The following is a 23,784-nucleotide window of genomic DNA, read 5'->3' on the forward strand; positions in this document are numbered from 1 at the left end:
ATCACTCAGAAGAAGCAGAGAAGCCCATGGAGAAAGTTTTTGATCTGGGCTACAGTGAAGGTATTGCAGAAGGCTCCATCTCCTCCTATTCCAGAAAATGACTGAAAAAACAAAAAACAAAAAACCTTCTCCCTTGAAGCTCAGCCACAAGGGATTGTTTTACTTTTACTAAAGGACAAGGTAGCATATTAGAATCTATTGTACAGTGAGCAGTATATCCCATCTCTCTCCTTTCTGCCGCCAGGTTTGTTTCCCATTTAAGCCAACCGAGAAAGTGTTACACACAAATAAGCCAGAATTTGGGATTAGAATACCACTTGATGGAATTTTTCCAGAGAAGTCTTCATTGCCCACATTTATTCCACATATCGCTTGCCTTGGCAATCAGGGCAAGTATGAGTTTCAGTTCAGTGCTCATAAGACATGTCTGTCTGTCTGTCTCTCTCTCTCATTTCTTTTTCTTTTTTTTAAATTTTTTTAACGTTTATTCATTTTTGAGAGACAGAGAATGCCAGCAGAGGAGGGGCAGAGAGAGAGGAAGATATAGAATCCAAAGCAGGCTCCAGGCTCTGAGCTGTCAGCACAGACCCAAATGCTGGGCCTGAACCCATGAACCATGAGATCATGACCTGAGCCAAAGTCAGATGCTTAACCGACTGAGCCACCCAGGCACCCCTGTCTCTCTCATTTCTACATGTTAGCCACACCACCATATTCAATTTATTCATGGTATGGCATTGCATCTTAGTTGAGAGACTCAAAAGGAAAGTAATTCTAACAATTTTATTCTCACTAAACTAGGCAAGAATGAAGGATGTGCTGATTTAAATTCTGATGCAGGAAGGGAAGCTTCTAAAAGAATGCAGCAATGAAGAAAGGAGATAATCAGTCTCTTCAGAAGAAGTCAGTAGTACCTTTTCCTGGCTATGGTAGCCTTAGGCAGATGTTTGATAAGAGTCATTGGTAGAGAAGAGATCATCATCTGGTATAGGATGCATCTCAGTATAATTAATTTCTCATTTAAAAAATGTTTCTATTTTTGCTGAACCACCTCTGAAGCCAAAGGAATATGGTTCTTTGGGGAGGATCTTGGATTTGTAAGAACCATCAGGCCTACCAGCTCCATTTTAAACTTTTGTTGGTATGCCTACATTGCAAGGGAGTACTGCCCCAAACCCTTGTGTATTTTGAAGAACAAATAAGCTCAAAGAGAACTTATCGAGGCTCCCATTTCTTGGTGACATCCAGTCCAGATGTCTCCAAGTTTGCTTTTGTGGTGTAGGTTTCCATCATGTTGCCCCAAGAGGAGTCTCCATTTGGTAATACATTCCACTGTGATAGAAAAATAATGTTTTAATCATTTGTAAAATTTAGTAGCAGCCAAGAACAGATATGTGACTTCTTGCCAGATCACAAACAAAACATCCTACCTTTCAAACATAAACATTTTGTTAAGCCTAGGGGAAAGTCTGGAGTAGAACAACCCTATTCTATTTCAGTTTCAGTAGCTCTTGGGGCCAGTTTTTTTTTTTCTGGTTTACTATTAAATAAATACATGAAGAAAGAACTAAGGAAATACACAGATACAAGTTAAAGTAGATAATTTAAAGACCTCACCAGTAGAGACTACCTAAAGAAAGCACTTACCCATTGAAACCACCAAATATAACTAATCTTTTGTTGATACACGAACTTGCCAACATACAGTTTATTGGTAGCTGAGAGGGAGAGGGCAACATAGAAGGCTTGGAACTGGGTTCTAATGCCAGTCCTACCACTTACTCACCACATGACTTTGGTCACATAGCTTAACCTTCCTCAATTTCCTCAATTCTTCCTTGTAATACATAGATACTGTTATGTCTCCTATGGGATTATTGTGAAGATTACAAATAGTATATACAAAATGCATGTTTGGCTTGCAAGAGACCCTCAATAACTGGCAGCTATTAACATTGCAATGTAGAAAGCACAAAGTCCAAAAGAATTTTAACATGGAACATATTGCAGAAACAGACCATACAGGCTCTCCAAATTCAGTATTTAAGACTCTAAAATTAAGCTGGCATTGCACAGACTGATCACTCAATTTACCAACAAACTGTCTTTTTATATCTTACTAGTTAATTCTATTATGGTTTGAAAGCCAGAAATTATTTTTTCTCTATCTCATCATTTTGGTAACTTACAGCTTAAGTTCTTTTTTTTTTTTAATCCAGAATTTTAAAGCCTGAACATTTTCAGTGTAAATAATTTAACAGAACCAATGCCCTCCTTCCTTTCCACTGCCACCTACACAGACTGTGCGGTCTCAGAGCCAAGAATTGTCATGCAATTCCAAGTCAGTAGGCAAAATGGCAGAAGCACTTGTCCGGTTTTCCTACCCTTCCATTTCATTATAGACCCCAAATGCTGGCATTAGGCTTGCAGGGATTATCATACTTTTCCTGTGATGAAGTTACCTAGGCCTTCTCCATCACATTTCGTAAGAATTTACAGTGCTATAATCTCTAATTGTGCACTGACCTCCTCCTGATAAAGTTTCATTAGCATTAAGTGCTAAAGCAGACTTTTCACACACAAAAATAGGGATTTTGCTATTTCTTAGCATAAGATTTTTTTGTGGAGCTTCTCTCTCTCTTTCACTCACACTCACACACACACACACACACACACACACACACATGCACACACACATACGCACGCACAGTTAATGAATATGAAAGCAGCCACAATCCTTTATTATTTTCAACTAAATGGCATTCTCCTATCACTGGCTCACCTCTGTTTTCATTTGGATACTTTCTAACAATGGCCCTGAGGCATTTTTTAAAAACTGGAATTTACCAAGAAGGTGGTAATACGTTTGAATAAAAATCTAATGAATACACTTAATCCAGAGGAGACAGTGTGGTATAATCAATGAATTCTGCCCTGTCTCTCAAAGAGTTTGCAATCTCTATATAACCTTAATCCCAAGAAGTAAAGTTCAACACCAGTTAGTAGCATACCCATTAAATGGATAGAAGAATAATTCTATTCTCCTTCAGACCCACCCTGGCCACCTGCTTCTTCCCTCACAAATTATAGGAAAAATTCACTAGTTTTAACCCATTTTAGAAATAGATGTCTGCATCCCTAATGATATTACCATTGTGCTATTTATTTCATAATGTAACCCTCAAGGGACATTTCCCTCCAAATTTCGGGGGGAGCATCAGCCTATTTTTTCTCATAACGTATAAACAAAGACAAGATCCTTTGAATATCACGTTATGGGCACAATGAATCAAGCCTGGGAGCTGCTGTGTCTCACATGTTCTGGTTGGCCTACAGAAAGCCAAGTCCAATAGTGGTGATGATAGTAAGTCTTGACATGGGTCTTTGGATGTGTTGTATCAATAGAGTTGACATAAGCTAAACCATGTATAGAGAGTAGGATTGACCCAGGCCACACATTAATGTATGCTTCATGGTGTTACCTGCTATATACTTCCTAACTCTGTCATTTACTTCTGTGCAAATATAACTCTCAAAACCTCAACTTTCTATCCAGATATACTTAAATGTCAGGAATTGCCACTCTTTCTAACCTGTCACTATTCACTTATGTTCCTGTGTACATTGTCTGCTCTCCCAGATCAGCCACATACAATCCCTGCCCCAGCAGGATGTGTGTGAAAAAAGGTCATGACTTAGGCACAAGTTTTCCTCCATTACCAAGGTGCTCCTGTTTCCTGTGTCTTGCAGTGGTTATCTGATTCTACCTCTTGTCTCACCTTCTGCAGATCACTGTTTGCCTCAGCTTTTAACCACTCCCTCCTTGTTCTATTATCAGTATACTTGTACCCATGCTTCAGTGGTTTTTAATCTTTTTGAGGTCATGAACTAAATGGAAAAGGTGATGAAAATTAAGGAATCCCCTTCCCAGACGTGCATGTGTACATTTATGTTGGGTTCACATCCATCCCTGGACTCCTTGAATCATTGATTTCCTGGCCCCCTCACTGGTTATTTACGTACTCATTTTGGTTTGCTAACCTGGTTCTGATGTAAAGCCTTCCACTGACCTCCTTCCACCCCAGTCCCCAACTGAGACATCCAACTTGCATGTTCCCCCAGCCTCTGAGCTACTGCCTGCCTAGATGTGCAAAATCCATTCTCTACTGCTTCATGGCCCAGGGCTCTAGCTCCTGGCACCCAGTGGTAGCTTGTACTCCTCCAAAGCTCAGCGATGGCCTTAGTAAATGAAGTGTTCATCTTTGTGCTTGGCTTCTGCCTCCATATCTTAGTAACTGTCTTTACTGCATGGGGTAGGAAAGGCCTATTAATTGCTTGAGTGAGGAATCTCGTAATTCTTACAAGATGTATTGGCTTGAGATTCAAATATACCTCAAAGTCCACATTTTTATCCCAGATGAAGTTGTGTCTTCAAGACCTACTATCAGAGATGACTCTTCTGTGAAACTTAAGCATTCTACAATATCCACTTGATAACGACTGCTAGACACATATAATGTAATATAAAAACATCATGTAGAAGCAAAACTCTGTTTGGTATAATTTGTTGGTCTGTAGGTCCCATGCTTCAAGCACAAAATTGAAATCTGTGGCAGTGAGGCAACTATCTTGGTAAAATACATTAACTTAAGAAGATAACTGTGTGCTTTGCCCCCAAAGATAACCTTGAACTCAAGCGAAATTATCTTCAACTCTAAAAAGATGGATGCAGATTCTTAATTAAATTAATTTGTGATTTGGGGCCCAGATACTCACTTAATTGTTAATAAATGGAAGAGTAGGGAAAGAGTCTGGGGGAATGAGCTGATCAGTGCAGATATTTTCCAGGAACTTGCTTGTCATCAGGTAAAACTCAGGCTGTCTCAGGAATCTCTTATAATGAGAGTGGGATTTGTCTAATATGGGAATGAAAGGCATTTACATTAGGAAGGCAGCCCATTGTCTATGAAAAGTCCTTTGACCAGCCAGAGGAAACTAGCATTTCATTCAGCCACTCATCTCTGTCCTCAGCACACAGCATGTCTGAAACATTGCAGGCCCAAATGCAAGCAAATGCCTGTTTTTAGATTCTTCTTTATCTCTATGTAGCATGTGGTGAGCTGTGAATTGGTGATCTCCATAAAAGCAAACTCCATTGGTTTCATGATTTTTCCTTGATTGTTTCTAATCAGCAATCCCACACAACTTCATTAGACACCCTCTGTTCATGAACATTTTTTGCCTTAGGTAAAGCAACAGGATTTCTGTGGTATGTTTACCTTTGTGTCCCCTTCTCCGGCAAAGCTGCTAGAAGTTCAGCTCCATTGGATTTGCAAGACAACCATGGATCTTTTGTGCTTAGGTATTGTTAACAATTTATATGCATCTCCTTGTTTGATACTATCCCAGTAGCCTTCTGCTCTACAGGCCTCATTAAGAAAAAGATGAATTCAGTATTTGATCTAACTCTAAACATACTGCTCATTTCACCCCCAGAAGATTCTTATAATATTCTGACACATTAATTGGAATTCCTAAATGCCTCCATATTCTTAGAAATAGAGCTCAGTTTTTATTGATTTCTTTTGAGCAAATGGTGAAAGATATAGCGATCATTCCAATAATATCCATACAAATAACAGTAACAACAATAACAGCTAACATTTATGGAGTGCTTTCTGTGTCCCAGGGAGGAGCACTGTACACATGTTGATACAGCTAATCCCTACTCTAAGTACTCTAAGTAGGAGGCGTAATTGTTATCATCACCATTTTTCAGATGAGGATCCTGAGACACAGATAAGTAATTACTATAAAGAGATAGAAATCACCATGTGGAAGCACAGGCTGAACAACGTGGGTTGATGTTGGTATGAACGCCAAGATATTAAAACCATTCAATATGGAAAAGAGGTCTCCATGAGGAAACCCTGGCCTATAAGCAACACTAGGTTGTCAGCAAAGACTCCTCATATTGAGATGGATATATTAACTAATGCAACGCTTTTTCTTACAAATCACAACTAGATGTCCTAAAACCTTAAACTCCCAGAGTGGTCTTTTCTTCGTTCCTATGAAGGTGAAGCATTTGTTGAGTTATTTATCTGTGGTCACACTCAGGTGCCAGATCCCGATGTTACCTCTTTCTAGTCTGCATTGTACACAGGCTTTCAGTTGGTGAGATCTGAGTTAAATACCTCCTGTTCGATTTACTAGTAAGTTGCTGTGGGCAAATGATTTACCTTCCCTGAGTCTGTTTATCTCTAAAATGCAATGCTTTCTTCATTAGATTGTTGGAAGGATTGAATGAGGTGAAATATATGAAGTTACTTATTAATCTCTCTAAGCCATAATTTCCTCATCTGTAAAATGGAAATCACAATGGCACCTACTTCAGGGGGTCCTGTGATGGCTGAATGGGATAATGTTTATAAAAATGCTTACCATAGTGCTTGATCCTTGCTGAATGATCCATGCTATGAATACAAGAAATAGTATTTTGAGTGCTGAATAAATGTTGAAGCACCTGACCCCCTTCTCCATTTCAACCTTGGGGATTAATACTTGGTCCTGCTTCAACCTGTTAATGATTATATTTTAATTTTAACTAGATTTCCATCTTTAGTGGCTATTAACCTACTTTTCTATATCTTTTAATATCTATTATGACTAAAAGTTTCACATACCACAGTACTCTTTGGAGCTAAGATTTCATTAGTGAGGATTAAAGGAAGTGAAAAGTAGGAGAAAGGGTTGAAATTCCCATTAGATGGTAAGAATTAGTCCCTCTCTCTCTTTTTTAAATAGGCTCACAGTAGTGGGATTCAAACTCCTGTTTCTGCCTCATAAAAGGAAGAAAGAAAACAAAATAAAAGAAGAGTATTTGCAAGTTACTTTTATCTTAAAGACTATCTCAAATTCACTTTCCTCTCAATATTAGGTGTAAGAGAAAATTTCTCAAAGCCCACAGACTAATAATTCAATTCTGACAAGACTTTTCAGACTAAATTGCAAAGTAATTTAAGATCTCCTTTCAAAGAAAATTCATAACAAACCTCCTTTAACTCTTCTTCCCTTTTAACCAATTTTAAACTCAGGGCTCTCTTTGTCACCTTAAAGTTGGAACTTAATGGAGCAGAGCCACTTAGGAATCTGTCAAAGGCTTTATTCCATGTTGAAATTTGTAACTGTTCTTGATGTCATTATCAACCCAGCTCCAACCTAAATCATTGGTGCCTTCATTGCATCCCTGTTGCAGTACAGTGCTCAGCCATTTCCAATGGCGGGATTGGGGTTAGCACAGAAAGCCAAGCACCCTACATCCCTCTCCTAGTATTCCTGGAAGAAGCTTGAAAATAGATAGTGAATCAATAACTCTGGGGGTGAGAGTTTCCTAGAGGCCACATTATCCCACATCTAGTGCATGAATTTTGCTCCATACCATCCTACAAGTAACTCTTCCATTCTGTGTTTAAGTATCTGCAACAACAGAGAACTCACTATCCTTTTATTGAGCCCATTTCCTTTTGCATCAGATATAAGAATTAGGAAATTTGGGAATAGAATATAAAGCTAAAATCTTTCTCCCTTTGACATTTTTACTTTTGGACTGTATCTTGCCTCTTGAAACCCAAAGAATGAGTCCAGTCCTTCCTCTGCATGACCACATTTCAGATGTTCACTGAAGCTGTTGCTACTAAATTCATCTATCCTTTAAGCTCTCCTCCTTCCTTCCGTCTTCCTCTTCACCACCTTACTCCTTCTCCTGTGGTCTGCTGTGGTTTGTGGGGTCTCATTCAGATGACGGCAGCATCTGGACTGATGAAGAGAGGCCTGGTGTGCTCCAGCCATTGAGGAGTACAATGGGACCAACTTCTTCTGATATTGACATAGCCTTCATCTGAAATATTCCATACTGTAGCTCTCTCCGACCCCAAACCCTCCAGTGGCTGCCCTTTAATCCCTAGAAGACTATCCTAAGACCTAAAAATGGCCTGAAAGTTTCCACAAGGCCTGGCCCCAGCCCCATCTCCAGCCTGGTCTCCCACCACTCTCCCCTCACTCATTTCCTTCCAGCCACATGGCCTCCTTGTGGCAACTCAGACCCACTGAGCAAGCTCTGCTTCAGGGACTTAGAAAGGTCTCTCTCTCCACTTCTTTTTATTCAGGACTCCACTTAATAATCTTTCTCAGAAAAGTCTTTCCTTACCACCCTAACTAAAGCAGTTTCCCTATCACTCTATCCCATCCTCTCATGCTACTTTATTTTGCTCTTCAGCCTCTGTCATTAAATCATATGTTTATCTGCTTAGCTACTTTTTATGTTGTTTTCTCCACTAGAATGTAAGAAACATGAGGTCAGAAGCTTTGTTGTGTTCCCTGCTAGATCTTTAGTGCCTAGAACAATATCTGCACAAAGTAAGTGCTTAATAAATATTTATGGATGGAATGAATCAGTTGATATAGCTTGAGACTGTATTATTCTGGGGGCAGCTATGACACATTAACTCATACTTCCCACAGAATTCCCCTCATTTTTTTCTTTTGTGCCAGATGTCAAAATGGCAAAATGATATTTGACAAGGATTTGGAAAATCACACCTTGGTATGAATTTGGATTCTCAGGGAACAGTCATTAACTAAATGGTCCTCCAGAAGCTGAAAGAGTTATTAATGTGCCCTTGGCAAATATGGCTCTCCACCCTACAGGGTTGTTGGCCCTTGGGAAGGTGAAACCCAGTGGTTCTAACTCAAACTCAGCAAACTTCTGGCTAGAGCCTCTTATTATTAACAGGCAGCTCTTCTAACCTCCCAGGGTGCCTGGAATGCCCCCAATTCCTGAAGTCATTATGTTTTACAGCAGGTCCTCTTGACAGAGCTTCATTGGCCTTTGGCAAAACATAAGCCAGAATAATGGGCAGGCAGATGCCAGAATGAATTCCAATGTGTACACACAATTCTTGGCCCCATAAAAATCAATTCCTTATTCATAATTAAGCAACTTCTTGAGAAAGGGCAGGTTGGTACAGTTATTAAAAGATAAATAATAGATAAGGATCCACTTGTTTCTTTTTTTTTTTAAGGACAAAAAATTTAACCACAACATAGCACTGTAATTAGTTTTTCTTCTACTTTGTTTCTTACCTGTGACACTTAGGACCAACTAAACAGAGGAGCTTTTACAAATTTTCATTGCCCCTCTATGTTGTGTTTCTCCTTAACATGAATCTTTAAGAGCAGAATGACAAAAGAACTATAGATAGTGAGAAAAGAAACTAGGCGCACCCTGACATAAAGGTCACAACTTTATCCTCCTGTGGGCCTTTTCCTGTTTTCCAAATTGCATTTAGGGAGCAAAGATGAAAACAAAAGCTAATAAATGGCTCCATACTAAAAAAAAAAAAAATAGCAGCTCTCCCCAGCAGTTAAGGCCACAGGCCTCCCAACTGGTTTAATTGGCAACAGAATCAGTCTCATTTCCTTCAATCTCCCCACCATCTCCTTTGCTTCAAATTGGTGTATGAAGGGTTAGGGAAGGATGGGGTCATCCTTGGAGAGACTGCAGTGTCTGAGATGTGAAGCTGTTAGCTCTGTCCATGGGGGTGCTTCCTCCATCCTAAGTCAAGTGGAAGGGCCTCCACTGGAAGGAATCATCCAATAGGTTGAGGCTACCTGCAAGAAGAGGCCTTGCCAGCTCATTCCCCATTGGAGAAAACTGCAAAAGGTCTAAGGCTCTCTCAAAATAGAACAAAGAAAGGGGTTTCTTGGATATGGTTTCATGGAATGGGAGTACACAAAAACATGGGGACTGACCTAGAGATTTCTAAAAGGAGTTAGCATGAACATTCCATGTCAGCAGGACCTGAAGGCTCCCTGGTTTGGGGTGTTTAGGGAGTAGGCAAGGTGAGCCCACTTGGCACAGCAGTCCATGGCCTACTAAAGGGGATTGGAGGTCAAACGAGAGGTGAGAGGCACCAAGCTGTCCAAATGGTCCCTGATCCAAGCCATAGAAAAGGGCTGGGAATGTACATAGCTGGCAGGACAGATGGAAGATCAAGTGGTGCCTGTGAGGGGATTCTCAGCAAAATGGAGTTGCTACCATGTCAGCAGAGACCTCTAAGAGAGGGATCAAGCAGGAACAAGTTTGGCTCCCCATCCCTCCTCTGTGCCTCCAACAGCAGAGAACATTGGTGCCTAGAAGAGAATTGGAGGAACACCTCTTCTGCCTCTCCTTGCTTCCAAGTCATCTTGCTTGCTGCTATAGAACATTCTGTAGGGAGGAGAAGAATACTGCTTTGACAATTTAGGTTTTAAGCTAGACTGTACCAAGTCTTAATAACTAAAACAAACTGAATAGTGGAATTTGGCTAAGGCATCATTAATGGAACTATATACCCGCACAAAGAAGGATTTGATATAGTACAGTTGGAATAAATAATTGAAAAAAAAATAATAAACCACTTCGTGTGTGTGTGTGTGTGTGTGTGTGTGTGTGTGTGTCTGTGTGCACACACATAGATATATGTATCCCAACCAATCAGGAACTCTATAATAAACTAGTGTCAGCAGTTAGAAATATTTTTGTTAGGGATTAAAGATTTTTCAGAGAAAATGGTAAGTCCTTTGTATATCTTTGGGTATAGCAATGATTTTCTCATTTTTTCCTTTAATGATTATGTTCATAAAAATTCTGGCAGGGATACAATGTGTTTTTTTAATATTTTACTTTTGAAGGTCTTTGAGTGACATTGATCTCGTGTTAATAGACTAGACTTAGGGCTAGGAGAAGTAGGTTTTCCCCGTCAGGCACCCAGGACCATGAGTAGACTGTGGGAGCTGGGAGGGCTAGTCAGAGGACAGTATCATAATGAAAGAATAACTGCCCAGGAGCTTGGCATTGTTGAGTAGTTTAAGCAAGCCAATGTAAGGCAAAATATTTTAGCAGTAGCAGTGAAAATTAACAAAGTGGACGGTATTAGAAACCAGGTGATCTTAAGAAAGACTGTAAAAACCAGGAGAGAGAGGATTCAATAGGATCCAGAATGGTAAGGAGACCAGAGTCACAGAGGGGATAGCACTGGTGGTAGTGATGGTGGTACCATTTATAGATTACTTTCCCTACATTTTATCATTTTCACTTCCAGCATAATTGTAGTACCTTCTTCTCTTCTTTCTCCTTTTCTTCTTACTTTTTGCTCTCTCCTTCTTCTTCTTCATCACTAGCATTTATTGAGCATACATATCATACACCATTCCACAAAAAACAATTTCTAAGATCAAATGATCCCTGACACCCAGAGATCCTAGACCAGGGACCAGTGAGTCAGAGTGTAAGAGAGACGTGTGATGACACCTCAGTTCTGTTTCAGTTGAAGTGCTAATTGGACACCTAATTTGAGATACTTTTTTTTTTTTAGAAGTAAAGCAAATTCTCAGTTCAAAAGAGAGAAAAAGAGAGAGAAAGGAAGGAGGAGGAGCAGGAGGAGGAATGGGTTATTTGAAGCAGTAAGATTTACTTAAGAAATACTTGTCCAGTTCTTCCTGTGATCCAGGTACCATATCAAGTGCCTTATAAACATTAATTCATTGAATTCTTGTAGCAATTTATATCATAGTTACTACTATTATCATCCTCATTTTATAGGAAACTGAGGTGCATGTAATTTAAGTAACTTGCTCAAGGTCACACATGCAGTAAGTGGTAGAGCTGAGACTTGAACCCAGATGCCAGATTCAGTTTCTATGCTCTTAACACTACCTAAGCTGCCAGGTGAGTTCCCTGAAGAAACATCATAAAGATGGGGAAAAAAAATGGGTCGTTGGAGTTGTGATCCTGTCTGTGAATCTTAAATGATACAGTGAGCAACATGATCCTTATTCATGTTGCTTTCATCAAAGGAATTTAGGATATCTCATCCATTTCAAAAATTTGTGAATAAAAGATGCTGCACACATTTATTTCTGAGAACGGATACAATATACTATCATCAAACTAGTTTTTGCTGAATAATCTATTCCTGAACAGAATGAATCAATAACCTGGACTTATTTCCAATTTATGAGATGAATATTTAAACACCACTATGTGTTTCTGCTCATATCATTTTCAAGGATATTGGTTTCATCTAACTTAAATATTCTTTCCAGAAATGTGGGGATTGTAGATCTATCTTCACCAGCTTGTGCTATAAACAGTGCCTCTTCAGAGTAGTGCCCCCAGAGAACAAGCACACACAGGTTAACAGAAAGTCTAATTCCTCTTCTCCTCCTCTCTCCATTCCAATATTTGCATTGGCGAATTGTCCAAGCAGCCCCCTCAGTATGGGGGAGGAAATGGTTTTCTTTTTAAGTCCAAAGGGCTGAAACTGCTGGAACATGGTATTTCTTCCTCTCTTGGGTGGAAGTTGGAATATGCTACCCAAACCCTTGTTTGTTTCCAGAATGCACCTTCTGCAGCTGTTGCTCTACAATCCATAGGCTTAGTGTTGCAGCTGAAAACCAGAGCCCAAAGAGATGCCTCCTTCACCAGGATTTAGAGCCTGGGGGAACAGCTTCCTAAAATCCTGGCAGTCAAGAGAGATGCATCCTCCCTGACTTTTCTTTACATCACTCCTCACCAGAAGCCAGAGGGCCTGCAGAATGTCTACTAGGAATCCACCAGCAGTGCCACTTACCTAGGGGTGACCCAACTCAAGCTCAGTTTCCTCGCCTGTTCTTATCCTGAGACAGATCCCTGCCCAGACTGCTGAGGATGCTCCCTTCATTTTGGATCCATGGAATGAAAAGCTGTGCAACAAACATGACAGTTTCTTAGCCTCACTTCTACTGCCATTTCTTCCCCCCAGAGACCTGTCTATTCCCATGTAAAAGTGCCTAGTTCCTTGCAACAACCTGGAAGCCCAGCATGCCAGGAGGGGAGCCTCACCCCATCTCCCTGCAGTAGGAGCTGAGGCCAGGTTCAGCCACAGCACTCTCTTCTCTGTCATTGTCAGGCTTGTGGAAGTTCTTGGCAGAATGATGATGATGATGGTGATGATGATAGTCAACATTCATTGAGTGTTTATTTCTCATGAACATAATCAGCACCCAGTGAATGGCCCTGCAATCAACAAGATAAATATACAGGATTTAAATGTACCTCATATCTTCATGCATTTCTGGGAGATAATATAATTAAATTTCCATTATACAGACTTTGAAACTGAGTCTGAGCATGATGAAATAACTTGCCCCAAACCATATAGCCAATAAGGGTCAGACCTTTGAGGCTTAAGAGTCTCAAGTGTCATCTTCAGTTTGGGTTAATGAATCTAAAAGTACCCGCAATGTAACTATATAAAGTCATTGCTTAATAAAAACAAATCTCATAGATGATGATTCATTTCAAGACTAGCTTCTGTAAACCTGCTTCTTTCCTGTATTTCTTCTTTCTTTCCTTTCTACTTTCCAATCATCCTACCTTTATTCTGTTAGCCTTTTTTTGGCCTGCCATGTGCCAGGCACCAGTCTGTGTCCTGGGCATAGAAAGAGGAAAAAGATCCAGGCCAGGCCCAGCAAAGCTTAGGTCCAGGAGCCAAGCCTGAAAGCAGGTTCCCATGAGAAGCCCCGAGTCTTGCCATCTAATTAGATGGGGAAGAGGGTACTATTGTCCCATACAGTGCACTCTGCTCTGTCCTTGCATATAGGAAAGGGCTGCCCATGTTCCATACAGGGATGAAATTAAAGGTTCTAGTACTTGAACTTCTACTGTATTTATAGTCAGTGCAGCACTCATTCAACTATACTGATGTGAGTTCATGTTTTCCTCCCAAAGTCACTTTTTTAAGGGAGAAACCAAAAAAATCTACATTTTGAACACAATAGCTCTATGGTCTTAATTTCTCTGACTTAGTTTCTTTGCTTTATAAAAAAAAGAAGAAAAGAAAGAAAAGGAGGGATAACAATATCTGCCATGTTTACTTGGCAGGAATGCTATAGGATCAGATGAAGTCGTAATTAAGGCATAAGGGGGACAAAATGTTATGTAAACGTGAGGGCTTTTGTATATTTTTAACGTGAAATTTAAAGCTGAGTGACACCATCTACCTATCTGTCCCTCTCCGTAGGTGCCCACATACATGGTCCCTGTGTTCCAGCCATAACTATACAGTTCTGCTTTGAAATGCCCTCATCTCATCTGCCTTCCTGCCTTTGCTTACACTTTTTCTTTGGCCTCAAGTGCCCTCTTCCCATCACTGTCTGTTGACTTGCTTCCTTGATCAAATGCCATCTCCTCTAATCTGAAATAGTGACTCTTGCCTCATCTGCACCATTAAATGTTGTGTATCTCTCACAAAATCACACTTAGCACCATGACTAGAGCTAAGGTCATCTACATCTTAGCCTCTCCGCCTCCATATATATGCCTTGTATATCTTCAATAAAATGTTTTTTGACTCAAATTCTGCTTCTCTTCTCTATGCCCTTTCCTGCCTGTCCCCTGACACCCTGCACCTAATGCACCACCTGGCATTTAGTAGGTACCCAATGTATACATCCTGTGGAGCTTTAGGGGCAGCACATTCAACATACAAGTCTTCATAAGTCAAGGGGAGTTAGCCTTTACCTTTAAGTTAAATCAAACATCACAAGGAACTATATGAAATTTGCCTGTACTGGGTGGAGCATCAGGGCCCAGGAAGATAATGTCTCCCAAAATGCAGACTGAGAACAGTGGGGTTACCCAGATGATTTTAGGTGACACAAAGGTGAACTTTTTATCAAATGTAATAGTTACATAATCTCATATATAGTAAGAAGAGATAAAATTAGCACATCAAACCTATGACTTCGTAAACATTCTTTAATAAATGCTCTTGCATGTGAATAAAAATGAGTTGATTTAAAGAAAAACATTACATAAATAATGGTAGAGGATATGGCCAAAAGATGTGATGATGGTGCTCCAAGGTTAGGAAGCATAAGGACAGACAAATAATTTTAGGAGTGCAGAGCTGGAGATGAGAGTGAAGAGGTACCTGTTTATGGACCAGGTCTATTGGTAGCCCCAGGAATTAACAGAATTATTTACACAACTGTATTACTATGCAAAGCTCTTTGTTGAAAGGGCAGAATGCAAATAGAATGTTTTCTCATCACTATTGTTCCTTCGTTGGAATGAAGAAATATGGTGAATGTCAACTCACACATCAAGCTTTGCAGCATTGGCCACCAAGTTTCATAATGGTCATGGGGTTTTACACCCATTCTCTAGACTGTCAGATACAAAGGACCTTAATATGGGTTTGCTTTTCCATTTTTTTTTCCTGCAAAGCACAACACTTTACAAAAAGAAAACACATCAAAGGCAATCCTTTTCTTGCATACATTTCAGGGTTCCATTTGAGATCCACATTCATCTTCCTTATCCAATTACATGATCAAAGTAGAAGTGTTTGGCCTACTTTAATGCTTTAAAGACATCCAGGGAAAAAAGTAAGAACATTTAAAACTACCTTTTTTAAGCCACACATCTTCCTGTAGAAGAAATGGAATCCATTCCACCCTCCCCACACACCTCCCACCCCCCACCCCCACTTAGCTAGTCTCTAGATACAAAAAGTCAAATCAGAAAGTTAACATGTTCTAATCATCCAAACCATAAAGCGTCAGTTACATCTCTGTAAAATCCAATCTAATCTCAAGTCAGCATGTCTAGTGTACTTTTTGCTTTCTATACTGCTACAAAATCCCTAACAGTACCTATTGCAAAGCTCTTGATTTTCCTGATTAGTTTTAAAGACCTCATAATTAAAATAAAAACTGTAAAAAAATCCTGAAATACTACTTTATTTGTCTCCCCAAAACTACTGGTTCTAGCACGTCTGTTCATTTTAATGCTACAATACAGAGTTCATATTTCCTAAAATAGGATGCACCTTGTCCTTCATATTAACACTCTGGGATTTGAGGCCCTGGTTAAAAAAAAAATAGCAAATGCAGCATCCTCAAAAATATTTAAGTGAGCAGACTGCCTATTGGCGGATTGATTTTTCTCTATGGAAATAAATCTGTCGGCAGCCACCAGAATTGGGGTCTAAAAGATGACCTCGGGCAGCTGCTGCCATTTGTTTCAGTGGGAAAATGAGGGTTTTGTCTCTCCCCAGGGGTTAATACTGTGATGCTCTAAGCATCGTCTGGGCTCTGTTTCTGAAGGGTTACACTGGAGAGGAGGAATGCTTTGTGGTTTATGACAAGATCACAGCAGAATATTTTGTGCACGCTGTGATTTGTATTGCCCATTTGTGCACAGGCCATAAAAGTGCACTTTTTATCAGGAGCATTTGTGAATATATAACAGCACTGAAGACATATGGCCACTAAATAATTCACAGTTATCTATCTCCTCAGCAGATTCCTTATACACCTACCATGTTTTAATGCCTAGTTTGCTCAAAAACAATATTCTTTATGACCCTTCCAATATAAAAATGTTTACTGACTGGCAACAATATATTGATACCATGGGATTGGGCTGTAAGGAAAAGGAAAGCTTTCTACTTTCTCCACCTCTCCCTGTTCTCATTTGTTTCTTCTGAACTCTTCCAGCCATCACCTAACCTCACAGAAGAAGGTGCCCTCCTGAAATGTGGGTGATAACTTCTGACTTCTGGTATTTGGGCTATAAGAGGGAAGTCACTGACTAACCTTCACCCTCTTTTCTTTTCAGTTCTATATCCATTTACAGTCCCAAGGAGAATCCAAATGCATTTGATGCTGCAGCATTCTTCCAGTCCGTGGGGAATTTCCTGGGGATCTTCGCCGGCTCGTTTGCAATGGGGTCTGCGTATGCTGTTGTCACAGCACTGATATCCTTTGTGTGTGTGTGTGCAAAGCTGGGGACTGTTAAGAGCTGTCAGTGTCCCTGGAATGTTTCTGAGGATGGACAATCTCTAGGCTATGAATGGCTAGATAGTCTGGTTCAAGTGTGATACAATTCCACTGGGGCCATCTTAGTTCTGAGTCATCCTTGAGGCACAGTTTGGTACCAGCAGCACAGAGGCCCAGGCTCTTTTCTTGTCCAAGGCCTGTTCTAGCACCGCTGATACTGTCTGACCCTAGGATAGCAACAGTCCTAAAAAACTGTCACCTAGGAAAATAGTTGGACATGATCTGGATTGGCTATATTAGGGCCAAGAGAAAGAGCTGAAAATTCAAAGTCAAGAACAATTCAAAGTCAACAACAACAAGAACAAAGTCAAGAACAAAGTCAAGACAGGATTGACCAGGGGTGATTAACTGGGTATCTTCTTCTTCCTTTTCAAACTTCTGTCAATCAGTAGATCACAGGGCTGGCCAAGGCAAAGATCACTGTATATTTAAAGAAGCATTTCTGGCTATTTTACAGAAGAAGACCTGCAAGGAAAGCAGAAATGACATGTTTGCCATATATGGGCAATTGTGTCATGTCTCATTCCCTCTTATGCAGTAGTAAGGTAGGAGAATGGGTAGAGTTCCTAGAGGACTTGAGCCAGAGATTGAAGCTGGTCTAGTGAGAGGTTCAGTCAGAGCAGTTGGATGGGACAAAAGTAAGTTAGAGTTGAGGAAGAAAGCCAGAAAGCTGATGTCAAGTATGAGGGCCTAGCAGAAGCCATCCAAAGAGGCAGGACAAAGGATCAAAGACCAAAGATGTTGGGGAAAAGAGAAAGAAGAAGGGTGCAAGAAGGGTCAAGTCTCTAGCAAAGAAAGCAAAATGTTAGGTTCTTTTTTATGGGGACTGACCCAGAGCAGAGTTTCACTGAGCAGCTGCTAAAAGGTTAGGTCCTACTAAGGGTTTCTAACATGAGTCAGAAGATGAATAAAATACAGACTCTGCCTTCAATTAGTAACAAACTTGGAAGGACAAGGGCTGCAATAAGAGTTGTTTAGAAGGTGAGTTGCAAAGCCACAGCCAACTTATTAGGATGCTAAAAATTCAGATGTGGATGGGTCCATTGTTTCTTGAATAGTCCAAAAGACTCTTGGCCAGCCTTATAATTCTGAAAAATAATTTTAAAAGCAGTATTTACATGCAGATGGCAGTGTAGGCTGAGCCTGAAATATAGGTAGGATATAAACAAGGCTATGTGATAAGTGATTCAGGAGAAAACCAGCATTCATTAAGGTATGGGGATGGGGCTAATGTGGTACATGCAGACGTGCCTGAGAGGACCACAGGGCTCAGGCTGGTGAGCAGTGGAAGATGATACATAAATGGGTTGGAATCACCTTGTGGAGTATCTTGGAGTGTTATTCAGAGAAATCTGAGCTTCATTCTATAGTCTACAGTTAGCCACTGAAGGTTTCTGCTCAGGAGAGTGATGTATTGAAAGTCCCATTTTTAAACAATAAATAAGAAACAGGTTCACAGGACAAATCAGAAAAAGAAGATTAGAATCATCAAGAAGGAGACTAATGTTTAAAAGAGTCTCTAGGACTTAATGATTGGAAGAGGAGAGACTCAAAGGCCACTCCCAAGTTTTGTCCCAGAAATCCTAGAGAGTATCAATTCCATTGACAAAGAAATAAAGTAACTCAGAAAAAGTAGGGCTGATTCCTAATAAAAATAATGATAATCTAATGATTAATATCAGTACTTATGATATGTAAAGCCTTTATTTGTTTTACACACTATACCTCCTTTACCCTGACAATGATGATATCATGCAGATATTTTAATTTTATTGGACACTGAAGCTTAGAAAGGTTAAGGTAATACCCAGTGTCCTGCTGCTTGTAAGAATTGGAGACAAAATTCAAACCCAAGATTGAAACCAAGAGACAGACCCAGAGACAGACCATACTCTTTATCACTAATCCCTATTGCCTCTTGATTATTAAGTGGAATTATGATGGAGGCCACATGTTGTTTTGAATAAGTAATGGCAATGGTGATAGCAACATTTAATGAATGTCTAGCATGTGCCAAGGACTTTATATATATATATATATATATATATATATATATATATATATATATATCTTCATTTGAATCAACCCTGTAAGATAGGCTGTTATTATCCTCATTTTACACATGAGGAAACTGAGGCTCAAGGAGGTTAAGTAGCTCCTCTGGGTCACATATCAATAATAGTGGACACAATTATTATTATTATTGTAACATTTGTTGAGAACTTTACCATTTGCCAGCCATTGTCATTAGCATTTTGCTAATGGATTTTCTCATATAGCTTTTATAATAACACTGGGAAGGAGATACAGTTATTATCTCCATTTTACAGCTAAAGAAACTGACACATAAAGGTTAAACAACTTGTCTGAAGCTAGGAGATTTCAGGGCCAGGATTTAAACCCATGTCTTTTGGCTCCAGAGCCTGCCCTAGGTGGAAGAACTGAAATTGGAACTCTTCTCCACCTGGCATGAAGGCAATGTATGGACACATAAGTAAATAAGGTGGTAAGGGAAGGGAAAAAATTCCTGGAGTTTGGAAGTCTTCCATGAGATTGGATCAGATCTGGAAAAAATGGTGGAGAGATGGAAGGGACAGGGGCTCAGTCTCAGTGGGAGGATCTGTCACGCAGCATCAATGGCCTTGCCTCTCACAAATTCAGGCTGCAGAGGAGACAGGTGTGCAACCATCCCCTCCATCATCATAAACTTGATACATTGTCCATAATGAGGCAATGCTCCTCAGGGCATAGGTCCCTGGGCTCTATGCAAGCTTGGGTCTTGACCCAGAACTGAATTACTTTCTGGACAAGGTTGAAAGAGAAGAATGTCCTATGTCCATTTGATATACCGTTACTCAAAGTGGCCTAAGCCTTCTCTACGATAACGTAAAAGAGGGAATTCAGAAGAACAAACCCCGTTAAAAACAAAGCCTGCCCTCCAAGTCACAAGAAGGATTGCTGGAAAAGGGTCCAGCCCATGTTTTCTTCCAGATAAAGAATTGCTCCTAGATGTTTACTGAATCTGATTCCAGGAAAGATGTTTTACAGAACGAATTAATTTAAATCACACTAATAGAAAAATTTATATATTCCTTGTTGCATACTAAGCACTCTTAACGCATAATGACTGGTTTATACACCTAGGAGGTAGGTTGCATGATTATCCCCATTTTCAGTCAGGGAAACCAAGACACAAAATGGCTATGGAGCAGGGCGAAGAAGCTGATACAGTGAAGTGGAGTTGGCTTCCAGAGGCTACACTCCCAGCCTGGTGTTATTTTGCTTATCCTTGGCATTTTGTGCTTTCTAAAACTTTGCAAAAACATTTTAAATATTCATCTCATTTTACTCTGCACACTTGGTGCAGATAATTCACATAGGATAGAAATGAGGCTCAGAGAGGTTAACATATTGCTCAGAAATCACACAGCCAGCAACTAGCAAAGCCAAGACTCAGACCTTGATCTTCTGCCCCAGGGGTCATGCTTTTCGCTTCCCTGCCCTACTGCTAAACATCTCTTAATGTAGAATCTCTTCAGATTTTTTTTTCTTGAAGCATAAAAATGCCACATAACATATCCTTATTTGTGAGGGCTTTTTTTTTTTTTTTTTTTTTTTTTTGCCTAACTGTAGGCATAGTTGCGATGTGACCCTTTTCCATCGATCACCTATTCCTAATCATCTTCCTATAATCCCTTCCCTGCATGATTTGGGTCACTATGCCTTTGCTCTATATGTAATTTATAGGCTATTTATTGACCAAGTGTCATCTCAGCCAGAATGAACCATCGCCTGCCAAAGGGCTTCTTGCCTGACCTAGAAATGATATACCTTTTCCCCTAGCCTACTTATACTAAGATGGCATGGGTATCTTCCCTATCACTGAATGTGAATGTTGCTCTGATCCTATTTCCATCCCCAGGAGAGGAGTCTTTAAGGTGATCTGTCCACGGCTTATGGCTCTCCAGGGAGCAGTGACCTCCTTTGGTGCTGACGTATTTGAAGCACCTCACCCTGCTTTACTCTCCATGGCTTTGTTTCGCCTCATCTGCTGCAGGCTCCCGAGAGGCACACCCCAAGGACCACGGCCAAATTCAGGAGGTTTTGTACCCACAGTTAGGTGATTTTATCTTCTTAGTAAGACACCTTTTTTTAAATTGGAACACAGGTTTGCATTTTTACTGGAGTGTTCAGCCCCCAGTGAGGCATGAAACTCATGCTGGCCTTCAAAGCAGTCCCAGTGAGACCTACAGCCTCCCAGTCAAGTCTGAAAATCAGTGCTCTTCTTCGAAACTGATCACAACGAGATTAGTTTTCCTCAGCCAAGGAGGAGATTTTGCTTTCAAAGCGTTTGTTGTTTCCCTTAACGTGTCTTTGTCACTTGACCAAATTTACCAAGCTGTGTGAGTTCCCTATGCTGGAAACAGGCCTGTTTTTCCTCCTGTCTTGGAGCGCCTTCCTGTCTGCTGAGGCTGCCGGCCTGACAGGTCAGTGCTGCATTCTGCACAGCAAACTGGATGTGTGATATGTGTATGTGCTCCCATGCGTATGCCTGCCTGACCCAGCAGGAGGTGCGATGGACTCTCTCCAAGATGGGTTTGTGTCTGAATCAGCCTTTGCTCGGTACCCTGGGGGAGGGGGGAGGATAATAACATCCATTTTGTATGCAAAAACTTAACGGAAAGCCTCCAAAATGCTATTTCCTCTTCTCTGTCACTGGTCAGGAGGGTATGTTAAAATCTACAAATGACTGATTTATAGAGGTGATGGACGACTTTACAAATGGAAGTCTACTCACAACGTGAAGGGGTGCACAAGTGCTTTATAGAAAAGGGTGGTGGTTTTCCATTGGCTGCTAACAGCAAGTAGGCAGTAGAGGCAGCCGGCCCAGGGCGTGCACATTTCCACCCACACCAGTGTTGAGAATCTTTGCATACAGAAAACAAAGAGCTAACGTGGCGGTTCTACAATTTAATATCTCTTACCATGGAAAGTTTATATATAGAATCCTCTGAGGCAGAGCAGTTAATAGAGAAAGGGGCAGCCCCTAATGTCCCAAGGGCCATGGATCCTGTGATCTGGATTCGGCAATTAGATTGCCTTTCTGCAACAGCAAGGATTTGCACTTGGATAGCTGCAACGATTGGGTGCCTTTCCGTGTAGAAGAATCGCTGTGGCTCTGAGCAAAATGTCAAAGCTGTTTCTCTCCTTTGGCCTAGTTCCCTGCTTCTCCCAGGTTTCAGCCCTTGATCCCTTGCTGTTCCCTACTGTTGTCATCTTAATTGACATTCAAGTGGTGAGATTCTTCACCCCACTCCAAGTATTCACTGGTAACAAGGTATGCCTCTCTGGCTATTTGCATTTTATTAGGTGGTAGTTTAAGTCTAAATAATAATAAAAGTTGACATATACTGAAGGTGTACCATGAGCCAAGTGCTAGCTAACTGCCTTTCATGCACATCCTTGCTCATTCACAGGACTCAAAGTTAGGGCCTACACCCAGGCCACTCAGCCAACAGTAAGTGATGGAGCTGAGATTTAAAACTAGGAGATTTGATTCCACAGTTAGGCTCTTGGGCATGAAGCGTTGCTATCTTGAATGAAATTCCATCTGTGGAATATCAGGCAAGCCCTCATGAGAAGGAAGATATTTGGTGTCTCAGGAGCCTGCCTGGTCCACTTGGTCATAGATTGGTTTTGGCTCCCCTGTGAAATGCTTGGCACATCTTTCTTGTAATGATAACCTGTTGTTCTGGACAGCTGACCCAACTTACTGCAGAGTCACAGGGGCCAAGCTATTCCCCACAACTTTGAAGGTGTCTGTTGCTGATGCAGACAGCCACCCTGCCAGTTCTTAGGGTACTATATACCAAGGCTACATTACCAGAGTCCACCCTACCGGCCCTTATATCCAAATCATCACAACACAATGTTATGTTAGTGCCTTCCACTGTTGGTAGGGAGGTTGCTAAAGAGCTTATTCATTCCAGAGAAAAAGATCAATTGTGTCCCTTAAAATAATGAAGGTAAAAAATTTACATCAGCCATTCAAAATAATTCTGGTTCCCTTTTCTCCAGTTTCTATGCCCTTTTCACTACTCAACATGTTGTAAAAGGTAAGCAAGGTTAACAATAAGAATACATATTTGACCTTCTAGAAAGGTAAAGAAATCTCTTAACTCACCTGCTATTTTTAAGTCTACTTTTGAACATTGTAATAAACACACACACCAATACCTAAAAATTGTTTGTTTTTATGTGTGAAAATTGTCTTTCTAGTTTCTGATCCATTTCAGCAAGATCTTGTTCTAGTAACTACTTAAAAGATTATAGTCCTTGTACAGATTGCTGGTTTACCTGTCCATTTCTCTTTTGCCACCCTTTTCTACCTGATATCCTTATTGGATGCCACACAGACCACCTCATGGGATGGGTGAATGTATGTGTGGGCCATGGTAGTGGAAAGACCCAAATGTCCACAGCTGCACCCAAGAACACACGCACGTCAGAGAAGTACTCCAGATTAAGCAATGTGCCTAACAAGTATTTGATACAAACCAAACTCTAGGTGTAAGCATTTTCTACTGCCAAATACCAAGCCCGGTTAGTCTAAATTACTAATGTGTCTGTCTGTTTGTTTGTTTGTTTGTTTGTTTATTATTTAATCCTTGCCTCTTTCCAGATTGGATTTGAGACAGTTCATAACATGAGCCATGCATATCATGGGACCATTTAGTTGAGAGTAAATACTCAAGTGCTTTGGGATAGAGTTTTTCTGCAAAATTAGACAGCTGTTCATTGCTGTGGTTTGGCAATAAATAATAACTCTGAGCCTTCTGGCAGCCAAAGCCAAAA

At 40.5% G+C, this 23,784-nt stretch overlaps 1 protein-coding gene across 2 annotated transcripts in view; it reads left to right on the forward strand.

The window, feature by feature from the left end:
• SLC9A9 (solute carrier family 9 member A9) overlaps window positions 1-23,784 on the forward strand; it is a 573,025-nt gene that overhangs the window by 257,690 nt on the left and 291,551 nt on the right. For both annotated transcript variants that reach the window (XM_049629746.1, XM_049629747.1), the window contains 2 exons: window positions 16,709-16,852; window positions 21,316-21,416. In XM_049629746.1, the coding sequence (XP_049485703.1) occupies window positions 16,709-16,852; window positions 21,316-21,416 (245 nt within the window). The remainder of the gene's footprint in view (window positions 1-16,708; window positions 16,853-21,315; window positions 21,417-23,784) is intronic.

This window comes from Panthera uncia, chromosome C2 (genome assembly GCF_023721935.1).
Source record: "Panthera uncia isolate 11264 chromosome C2, Puncia_PCG_1.0, whole genome shotgun sequence".
In the NCBI taxonomy this organism is placed as follows: Eukaryota; Metazoa; Chordata; class Mammalia; order Carnivora; family Felidae; genus Panthera; species Panthera uncia.